The sequence below is a fragment of the Orycteropus afer genome, unplaced genomic scaffold (assembly GCF_000298275.1).
Source record: "Orycteropus afer afer isolate SDZICR_OR568_19922 unplaced genomic scaffold, OryAfe1.0 scaffold00169, whole genome shotgun sequence".
Classification (NCBI taxonomy): Eukaryota; Metazoa; Chordata; class Mammalia; order Tubulidentata; family Orycteropodidae; genus Orycteropus; species Orycteropus afer.
This window is the reverse complement of record NW_006921756.1, coordinates 5,413,343-5,425,209: the sequence shown is the minus strand read 5'-3', so window position 1 is coordinate 5,425,209 and position 11,867 is coordinate 5,413,343. Positions and strand designations below refer to the sequence as shown.

At 37.9% G+C, this 11,867-nt stretch overlaps 1 protein-coding gene across 1 annotated transcript in view; it reads left to right on the top strand.

The window, feature by feature from the left end:
- The window catches only part of SPATA6 (spermatogenesis associated 6), a 217,009-nt gene that overhangs the window by 37,655 nt on the left and 167,487 nt on the right, over positions 1–11,867 (top strand). Inside the window, exons 4-5 of the mRNA XM_042781773.1 lie at positions 776–817; positions 2,033–2,157. Of these exons, the coding sequence (XP_042637707.1) occupies positions 776–817; positions 2,033–2,157 (167 nt within the window). The remainder of the gene's footprint in view (positions 1–775; positions 818–2,032; positions 2,158–11,867) is intronic.

Below are 11,867 nucleotides of genomic sequence, written 5' to 3'. Positions count from 1 at the left end.
CTGTGTGGCCACTGCAGCGAATTATCAAACCCAGGAGAGAGGTGGTGGGTGCTTTGGGAGGAACGGTTGGTGAAAGGGCTGGAGGGAGGCAACATGTTTGGCCTTTCAGTAATAGGCCTTGGGTTACTGCTGGTAATCCTGTCTTCCTCTTGTGAGATTAGAGGAGGTCAGAACATGTGGCCTCCTTGGCGTTTTTGCAGATTCCCTGCCTAGATTAGGTCTTATTGTACGCTCTCATACCCTGTTTATAATGCTTTCATGATACTGGTGGTTTGTAATTATGTATTTATTTCATTTAATGTTTTTCTTCTCAGTAGAATGTAAAATACCTGAAAGAAAAGGATATACTTTTTTTTCTGTTTATTACCTACCCAGGGTGTGACTCAATGGGGGGTGTTCAATATCTTTTGTAGATTAGAGATCTAGATAGAGGGCTAAATGACTAAGATTGTAATTGGTTGAAAATGCCACATTGTTAAGGAAGAGATTATGCCTTTTTCATGAGTTGTTACACAGAAGGGAGGACATAATTTTATTCTTATAATTTATTATAAAATAGTTAAGACAGATTAAAAGTACAAGGAATTATTTTGCCCAGATTACTCACTGCTTTGCTTAAGATATAGACATAATTTGTATTTATAAACATATATAGCCTACTGAGATATATGTACAGTCTACCCAGCAATTACTTTGGCCTTTAGAAACTTCTTTTGGTAAAGTAACTTTTGCTTTTTATTAATTTACTTAAGCAAAATTTTCTTTAAACTTTCAGATGATACAGCAGTGTTTGAGTTGATACAGCTTGTTCCACCAGGTACTGTATTACTGAATTATATTTTGATAAGGTAATTGACATGGAAACTTTTTTCAGTGAAATGCTTTTAAAGATTTCATATTTTCTCTTTTTTTCCAAACTCAGAGCAATGTAGAGCTTCTATCATTATTCCATTATGTATACAATATCAACAGACCAAAATAATACATATAGAAAGATTTACATAAATAGTATTGTTCTAAACCTGAATAAATACTAATAATTTAAAGTGGAAAATAAACTGATATTAACCTAAGATGTTTTACAGAAACCATAAAAATTGGCCTTTAAATTGTTTTGCTTCTCTTATATTAAGTACTTTTGTTGACGATGTAGAGTTATTTATCTTTTGTTTATATATTAGCTGTTATTTGACTGCTAACCAGAAGGCTGTCGGTTCATACCCACCAGCCACTCCTTGGAAGGAAGGATAGGCAATCTACTTCTGTAGTGATACCACCTCAGGAACCCAAGGAAGGGTTGCTATGAGTTGGGTCTGACTCGAGGGCAGTGTGTTTGTTTTTTTTTGTTTTATTGTGGAGTGGAAGGAAATAAAAGTTTACCAATGTAATAAACATTACAGATTTCTGGGTGAGATAGAGTTAAAATATGTAGACTAGTCTTATTTTTGTTACTGATTTGTATGGTTATACAAGAATTAATTAATTAATTAATTAATTAAATTCTTGCCTTATGTGAAAAATGGTGAGCTATGTTTTCTTGAAAGCTAGTATTCTAAAAATTTTGAATATTACATGTATACCTAATTCAGTACGTGTAAATATGATAACATATGTAAATTTTTTCAACATATAAACCCCATACTTTATAATGTAGATGGAGAACAATGAAGTTGTAGAGATAGTAATTAAGTTTAAGATGTGTAGATGTCATACCAACTTGATATTTTTAAATAGACTTTTTATTTTTGTAGCATCTCATAGATGTTACCTGAATTTACATGAGTATCCCCATTGTGGAAAAGGGAAATAAAAAAACAAGTAGTGAAATGTAGCATATTCCTGAATAATTAAATGTGTTAATCCATATGACACACCTTTATTTTAATTTTTCTTTCATAGGAAAAAATGTACATGACCCCGAAGCAGGTATTTCAGTATGGCATCAGGCAACATGTATATATATCCTACTTAATAATTTTGTTTCTAAATAGAATAATTTGTTATCTTGAATAATAAAATATCTTTCTTATAGTGGGAGAAACACTGTCCACATACGATGAAAATACAAGAGATTTCATGTTCCCGGGTCCAAACCAAATTTCTGGACACCATGATTCAAACCGCCAGGTTACCATGAGGAGGATTTCTGGCCTTCAAGTAAGTGCTTATTATTTTATGAGTCAATTTGTGATGTAGGAATATTGTCGAAAACTACCACATGGACCCAATGCTTCAAATTTGAAGAACAAATTCAGTGTTTAACTTGGTTTAAAAATTAATTGCTTTGTAAAATTATGTTATTATGTTAATATACACTGAAATCTAAATAAAATAATTTAACAGAATTCATGCTGCATGTATCATCTAAAGGTATATAATTAAAAATTTTACCTTGTACTTTTCATATTTCTCTTTTTCTTTCTTAAAGGAATTACCTATAAACATTTGAAAAGGTGCTAGTTCTCATTTACATGCTGTGGAATCCAAACTGAAAAACTGTATAATAAAATTTTTATAGCTAGAAGATTGGCAAAATTTAGTAAGTGTGACAGTATTAGGTATGAAAAATGGAAACGATTATATGGTTCTATGCCATGTGAATTGGCAAAACTGCAGTTTAGAGTTAAGTAGTAAAGGCAAAGATATTCCTGTGTATATCTTGGAGGTTAGTCTCTCTGGTATACTAAAAGCCTTCTTAGGAATGTTTGTTTGTAGCATTGTTCATGATAGTGAAAACTGGAAGCAATTTAAATGTCCATTAGTAGAAGTTTAAATAAATTAATTGTGATATTTTCATGGAATGGAAATACGTAGTCATATGCCTAAAAGTGAAAGCTGCATTGAGTAAAGGATGACTCTCTCATTTCTTCATACAGCTTTCTTCAAATTCTGTTGGATACTTTTAAAATAGTTTTAATTCTGGAAATAAGTCATCCACTCAGAGAAACTGAGAGAAATCATTTCTTTTTGAAAGAGGAAAAATCAAAAGTTGTATAGGTTGAAATTTGAAAAACATTTTTTACTAATTTTATAAATGTTACAGAGTCTGAATAAGAAAAGTGGGGTGATATATGAGCCAATATAATGAATTAAGTAATATCTCATGTAGATCTAGGTTTATGATATGCTCTATTCCAGGAAACAGCAATTTCAGCTTACTGAAAGTATTAACGTTGCCTTCCAAATCTATGAAAATATGGCTCATTTGGGATATTTTCATTGCCCAATTAGTTAGCTCCTATAATCATAAAAATCTTCAAAGAGTATTTCCAGAACCGTCTAGAAACCTATAGTGAAACAGATTACTCAGATTTTAAAAGTATGGTCTCTTTAAAGCAAATTTAAATGCTGTATCATACCAAGATGGTAATATAAACTGAAGAGTATGGATCATAAACAGGAAATCTATCTTTCATCTTTTAATTTGAGTTAACTTTGCATATATTTGTGTTCTGGCTACCTAGTGCCTCTCTAACAAGAATATACCACCAATGGGATGGCTTGAAAAAACAGGAGTTTATTCTCTTACAGTTTGGGAGGCTAGAAGTCTGAGTTGAAAGTGCCAGGCTGTAAGGGTTGTATGAAAGCCCCTTGATCTTGGGGTTCAGCTCTGCCTCTTGTTCCTGGCCCACTGAAGCTACAGGCATCTCTTCACTCAGGCAGCTACTGGCTGCTGAGGCTAACAAGCCCAAGGCCGACAAATAAAATGGCACAGCCCCGATGTTACCAAACTACATGGCAGGCCATTAATTCAAGTCCATTGAAAATCCCAAGGTTGGCAGATCATGATAGGCTGTTGAACAACAACACAGCTACGTACAGGGTTCAAGTGTGCCATAAGCTAGAGACCATTCCCAAAGCTGTTTCTTGCCTATGGGAAGCAGACCATATACCCAAAGGCAGCTACTCAGCTGCTCATGGTAGATTCCACCATGGGGAATATTATATCATATCATACCATATCATATCATATCATATCATATCAATCATATCAATCATATCATATCCAGCTGCTCGGCCACTCAACCAGGCCTAGCCAAGTTGACACACAAACTTCACCACCACAATTGGAAAGATGCTGAATAACTTAGGTAAAAAAGAGATGAAAAAAATGGGACTTCTGCTAATGGAGGGTGTGAAGAGACTACCAGTTACTGTCCACAGACAAGAAGTATAAAACTGGGCATAATTTCTATAAGCAACTTCAGAGCAAATAAGAAACCAGATAGATAGCAAATTATGAGTTATGTAGCCTTCTTGCTGGGCCTACTTCCACACTCTGCTTGGTCAGTGAAAACTATAGTTTCAGAAGCCTGGGGCTGGGTGCAAAGTTTATCCATTTTGCCGTACAAGTCGGGAGAGAATCAATTTTTAGCAGAGTGACGAAGCTGTGTCTTTCCCTGTTAAAAATGGCAGATTCATTTGGGAATGGATAAGAAAACCTTACACATTTGCTAGGATGATTGCTGTTCTGACTGGAGCAAGTAGCAGACCAGCCAGAAAGGTGAGAGGGAGATCCGGGAAGTGAAGTCACAATAAAAAGCTTAACATAGGCTCTCCACACATCCTGGCTGACTGGGAAGCTATGTGTGTGCAGTGGAGACAGTAAGAGCCCAGCAAAAAGTGAAGGCAAAGGGAGAGGGGAAAACTAGCTGCAGCTTTGAATACATTCCCCAACCCCCCACACACACACACACACAAATAATCAGCAGAAGGTAGAACCGTTACAGGTTCATTGGATAACCACTAAGCAGTGCACAGATGAGATTCCTAGAAAAGCAGAATAAGAAAGAATACATGTATAAACCATATAGCACGATGGCAGATGTCAATCCAACTCAATATGAATTTTGGCATTAATGTTGTGTCAGGTACTGTCAAGTTATTTCCAACTCATAGTGACTGGATAAAGACTGGGTAGTCTACTTCTGAAGATTTACTGCCTCAGAAACCCAAAAGGGGTTGGAATTGACTCGTTGGCAGGGGGTTTTGTTTGGTTTAGTTTAGTGATCCTATACACAACAGAATGAAACACTGCCCAGACTTGCACCATCCTCATAATCATTGCTATGTTTGAGCCCATTTTTGTAGCCACTTTGTCAGTCCATTTCATTGAGGGTCTTCATCTTTTTCACTGACCTACTTTACCAAGCATGATGTTCTTCTCCAGGGACTGGTCCCTCCTGATAACATGTCCAAAGTATGTAAGACAAAGTTTCACCATCTTTGCTTTTAAGGAGCATTTTGGCTGTCCTTTGTCCAAGACAGATTTGTTCATACTGGCCGTCTGTGGTATATTCAGTAATTCTTCACCAACACCATAATTCATATGCGTCATTTGTTCTCTGGTCTTCCTTATTCGTTGTCCAGCTTTCACATGCAAATCAGGAGATTGAAAATACCATGGCTTGGGTCAGGCTCATCTTAGTCTTCAAAGTGACATCTTTGCTTTTGAACACTTTAATGAGGTCTTTTGTAGTAGATTTGCCCAATTAAATACATGGTTTGATTTCTTGACTGCTGCTCCCATGGCATTAATTGTAGGTGCAAATAAAATGAAATCCTTGACAACTTCAATTTTTTCTTCACTTATTATGATATTGCTTATTGGTCCACTTGTGAGAATTTTTGCTTTCTTTATATTCAAATATAATCTATACTGAATCCATACTTAAATATGAGTGGATAAAATGCTCCTATCAAAAAGCAGAGATTGTCAAATTGGATGAAAACATAAGACCCAATTGTATGATTTCTTCAAAAGATACATTTCATTCAAAGACCCAAATAGATTGAAAGTTAAAAGGATGGCAAAAGACAAACCATGTAAAAATAATCGTTAGAGAGCTGGAATGGCTATACCAATATCAGATATGATCCACCACTACCACCAGCAAACTGAAAACCAAATTCACTGCTATGAAGTTGATTCCAACTCATAGCACCCTCCATTGGGTTTCCAAAATCTTTTGGAAGTTGATTGCCCCATCTTCCTTCTGTAGAGTGGCTGATGGTTTTGAATTGCCAACCTTCTGGTTAGCAGTCAAATGCCTTAGGGACTGAGCCACCAGTGTTTCTTACCACCACCAGCAGTTACTGTCAAATTGATTCCAACTCCTATGGACTGCATGTATTTCAAAGTACAACTGAACTCCATACGAATTTTGATGACAGTGATCTTTTGGAAGTAGATGTACAGGTCTTTCTTCCAACGTATCACTGGATGGATTTGAACTGCCAACTTTTTGGTTAGTAGTTGAGTGCTTAACTGTGCCATGTAGAGACTCCATCAGATATAATAGACTTGAAGATATGAAGAGGGACATTTCATAATGATAAAAAGGTGAGTAGTTCAGAAAGGGGAGCTCTGGTGGCGTAGTGCCTAAGGCATTTGACTGCTAACCAGACAGCTAGCAGCTCAAACCCACCAGCTATTCCTCGGAAGGAAGGTTGGGCAATCTACTTCTGTAGTTATACCACCTCAGAAACCCAAGGAGGGCTCACTATGAGTTGGGTTCGGCTTGATGGCAGTGAATTCAGAAAATTCAGTTCAGAAAGATATAGCAATAATAAATGAATATGCCCTTCTAATAGAGCCACATACATGAAGTAAAAAATGAAATAGACAATAAAAGTTACATTAGGAGATTTCTATACTCCTAGTAATTGATAGATCAACTAGACAGAAAATATTTAAGATATGTTGTTGTCATGTGCTATCAAGTTAATTTTCTACTCATAGCAACTCCATGTGTCAGAATAGAAATGTCTCATAGGGTTTTCTAGGCTGTAACCATTATGGAAAAAAATTTTCTCCTGTGGAGCTCTAGATGAATTTGAACTGCAAACATTTTGATTAGTAGTAGGCATTTAACCAATGTGCCATCAAGTCGATTCCAACTCATAGCAATCCCCATTTGGTTTCCAAGGGAGCTCTGGTAGCGTAGTGCCTAAGACACTTGACTGCTAACCAGAAGACTGGTGGTTCATACCCACCAGCCACTCCTCGGAAGGAAGAGGGGGTGATCTACTTCCGTAGTGATACCACCTCGGAAACCCAAGGAGGGATCACTCTGAGTCGGGTCCGACTTGACAGCACATAACAACTACAACAACAAATCTTTACAAAAGTAGATTGCCTCATCTTACCCCCATTGAGCAGCTGTTGGGTTTGGACTGCTGACCTTCTGGTTAGCATCCACATGCTTTACCCATTCCACCTCCAGAGCACCATTAAATCTTCAAGGAAGCAGATTTCCCCATCTTCCTTCTGCAGAGCAGTGCTGGGTTTGAACTGCCAACCTTCTGGTTAGCAGTCAAATGCTTTAAGCACTGTGCCACCGAAGCTCTTAGTAAGAATGTAGAAGGTGCTAATAAGAGTGTCAGGAGCTCTGGTAGTGTAGTGCCTAAGGCATTTGACTGCTAACCAGAAGGCTGGTTCAAACCCACCAGCCACTCCTTGGAAGGAAGATTGGGTGATCTCCTTCCGTAGTGATACCACGTCGGAAACTGAAGGAGGGGTCACTGTGAGTTGGGTCTGACTCGAGGACAGTGATCTCTCTCTCTCAGTAAGAGTATCGGTAACCTAGGCATTGTTGTTGTTGTTGTTATGTGCCGTCGAGTCAGCTCCGACTGATAGTGACTGATAGGTGGTATCACTATGGAAGTAGATTGCCCAATTTTCCTTCCAAGGAGTGGCTGGTGAGTTTGAACCGCCAGCCTTCTAGTTAGCAGTCAAGTGCCTTAGGCACTATGCTACCAGAGCTCTTTTCTAGGTATTAGTGATCTGAAATGAACCAGTATTGGGCATTTTGAATAATACAGCCTTATAGTCTACTATGCCAGGAATGACAAAGAGAAATGGTGTTGCATTCATTGTCAAAAAGAACATTGCAAAATTTATTCTGAAGTACATTGCTGCCAGTGAGAGGATAATATCCATGTGCCTACAAGAAAGACTACTATTCACATTTAAGTACCAACAACTAGAGCCAAAGAGGAAGAAATTGAAGATTTTTACCAATTTCTGCAGTCTGAAATTGACCAAACTTGCAATCAAGATATATTGATTATTACTGGTGATTGAAATGTGGAAGTTGGAAACAAAGAAGAATCATCAGTAGTTGGAAAATATGGCCTTGGTGATGGAAATGATGCCAGAGATCACAAGCTAGAATTTTGCAAGACCAACAACTTACTAATTGCAAATACTTTTTATCAACAAGGTAAATGGCAAATGTACATGTGGACTTCCCCAGATGGAATACTCAGGAATTACACTGACTACATCTGTGGAAAGAGACAGTGGAGAACAAGGCCAGGGGCCAACTGTGCAATAGACCATCAATTTCTGATATGCATGTGTAAGATGAAGCTGAAGAATATTAAAACAAGTCCACAGGAGCCAAAATACTACTTTGAGTATATTTCATCTGAATTAAGAAACCATGTAAAGAATAGATTTGAGGCATCGAATACCAGTGACTGAAGACCAGAAAAGTTGTGAGATGACGTCAGGAACATCATACATAAAGAAAGCAAAAGGTCATTATGAAGACAAGAGAATAACACAAGACCAAAAGACTCTGAAACTTGCTCCTGAATGATGGACAGTAGCTAAAGTGAATGGAAGAAATGATGAAATAAAAGAGCCTAACAGAAGATTTCAAAGGGTAGCTAGAAAAGACAAAGTGAAGTATTATAATGAAATGTGCAAAGACCTAGAGTTAGAAAACCAAAAGGGAAAAGCATGCTTGGCATTTCTCAAGCTGAAAGTATTGAAGAAGAAATTCAAGCCTCAAATAGCAATATTGAAGGATTCTGTGGGCAAAATATTGAATTATGCAGGAAGCATCAAAAGAGGATGGAAGGAGCAAACAGTCACTGTATGAAAAAGAAATGGTTGACATTCAGCCATTTCAGGAGGTGTAACATATGATTGGGGAGCTCTGGTAGCATAGTGGCTAAGGCATTTGACTGCTAACCAGAAGGCTGGCGGTTCAAACCCACCAGCCACTCCTCGGAAGGAAGGTTGGGCAATCTACTTCTGTAGTTATACTACCTCAGAAACCCAAGGAGGGATTGCTATGAGTCGGGTCCGACTGAACGGCACATAACAACAACAACAACAACATATGATCAAGAACCAATGGTATTAAAGGAAGAAGTTCAAATTGCACAGAAGGAATTGATGAAAAACAAGGCTCTAGGAATTGATGGAATACCTGTTGAGATGTTTTGACAAACAGATGCACTGCTGCAAACGGTCATTTGATTATGCCAAGAAATTTGGCCAGCTGACTAGCAGACATCCATATTTGTACCCATTCCAAAGATAGATGATCTAACAGGATGCAGAAGTTATTGAGCAATATCATTTTTATCACACACAAATAAAATTTCAATGAACATAATTTAAAATGGTTAATGCAGTACACTGACAGGGAATTGCCAGAAATTCAAGCCAGATTCAGAAGAGGACATGGAATAAGGGATATATGATGCTGATGTCAGATGGGTCGTGGCTGAAAGCAAAGAATATAAGAAAAATATTTACTTCTATTTTATTGACTGTGCAAGGGCATTTGACTTTGTGAATCATAACAAATTATGGATAACATTGCAAAGAATAAGAATTCCAGAATACTTAATTGTGCTCATGAAAACCTGTACGTAGACCAAGAGGTAGTTGTTTGAACAGAACAAGATGCTGCTGCATGGTTTAAATCAGGAAGGATGTGCTCCAGGCCTGTATCCATTCACCGTATGTACTCAGTCTGTATGCTGAGCAAATACTCTGAGAAGCTGGACTATATGAAGAAGAATGCAGCATCAGGATTAGAGGAAGACTCCTTAGCAACCTGCAATAATGTAGATGACACAACTTTCCATGCTGAAAGTGAAGAAGACTTGAAGCAATTATTGATGAAGATCAAAGATGAAGCCACTGAGTCAGTCCATCTCGTTGAGGGCCTTCCCCTTTTTCGTTGTCCCTCCACTTTACCAAGCATAATATTCTTCTCCAGGGAATGGGCCCTTCATACAACATGACCGAAGTAGGTGAGACAAAGTTTGGCCATTCTCACTTCCAAGGACCATTCTGGCTGCACCTCTTCCAGGACAGATTCATTTGTTCTTCTAGCAGTCTATGGTACTTTCAGCATTCTTCCCAACACCACAATGCTAAAGGATCGACCCTTCTTCGGTCTTTCGTTTTCATTGTCCAGCTCTCACATGCTATGAAGCAAGTGGAAATACCATGGCCTGTATCAAGTGCACCTTAGTCTTCAAGGAAATATCTTCGCTCTTCAGCACTTGAAAGAGGTCCTTTGCAGCAGATTTTCCCAATGCTATATAACATCTGATATCTTGACTTCTGCTTCCATTGGTGTTGATTGTAGAACCAAGTAATAGGAAGTCTTGGATAACTTCAGTCTCTTCTCCATTTATTGTAATGCTTATTGGTCCCATTGTGAGGATTTTTGTTTTCTTTATGTTGAGATGGTGTAATCTACGCTGCAGACTATATCTTCGTCAGTAAGTGTTTCAAGTCATCCTCACTTTCAGTGAGCAAAGTTGTGTCATCAGTGTATCACAGATTGTTGATGAGTCTTCCTCCAATCCTGATGCCAAATTCTTCTTCATGTAGTCCAGCTTCTCAGATTATTTGCTCAGCATATAGATTGAATAAGTATGGTGAAAAGATTCAACTCTGATGCACTCCCTTCTTGATTTTAAACCATGCTGGGTTCCCTTATTCTGTTCAAATGACAGCCTCCTCATCCTTGTACAGGTTCCTCACGAGTACAATTAAGTGTTCTGGAATTCCCATTCTTCTCAATGTTATCCACAATTTGTTATGATCCACAGAATCAAATGCTTTTGCATAGTGAATAAAACACAAGTAAACATCTTTTTATTATTCTTTGCTTTGAGCCAAGATCCATCTGACATCACCAATGATATCCCTCATTCCACATCCTCTTCTGAATCCAGCTTGTATTTCTGTAAGTTCTCTGTCAATATATTGGTGCAACCATTTTTTAATTATCTTTAGTAAGATTTTACTTGCATGCAATATTAATGATGTTGTTGTTGTGTGCTGTTAAGTCAGACGTGACTCATAGCGACCCCTCCTTGGGTTTCCAAGGTGGTATCACTACAGAAGTAGATTGCCCAACCTTGCTTCCAAGGAGTGGCTGGTGGGGTTGAACCTCTGGCCTTCTGTTTAGCAGTCAAGTGCCTTAGGCACTATGCTACCAGAGCTCCTAATATTAATGATATTGTTAGATAATTTCCACATTCTTTAGTATCACCTTTCTTTGGAATGGTTACAAAGATGAATCTCTTCCAATCAGCTGGCCAGGTAGCTGCCTTCTAAATCTCTTGGCATAGCTGAGTAAGTGCCTCCTGTGGGCATGAAGATCGACCAGTTCTTTTTGGTACAGTGACTCTGTGTATTCCTTCCATCTTCTTTTGATGCTTCCTGCATCATTCAATATTTGGTCCATAGAATCTTTCAGTATTGCAACTCGAGGGTTAAATTTTTTCCTGAGTTCTTTCAGTTTGAGAAATGCTGAGTGTGTTCTTCCCTTTTGGTTTTCTAACTCCAAGTCCTTGCACATTTCATCATAGTAACTGGCTTTGTCTGCTCAAGCTGCTCTTTGAAATCTTCTGTTCAGCTCTTTTATCTTGCCATTTCTTTCATTTGCTTTAGCTACTCTCTGTTCAAGGGCAAGTTTCAGACTCTCTTCTGACATCCATTTTGGTCTTTTCTGCCTTTCTGGTCTTTTTAATAACCTCTTGCTTTCTTCATGAATGATGTTCTTGATGTCATCCCACAATTCTTAGGGTTTTTGGTCATTGGT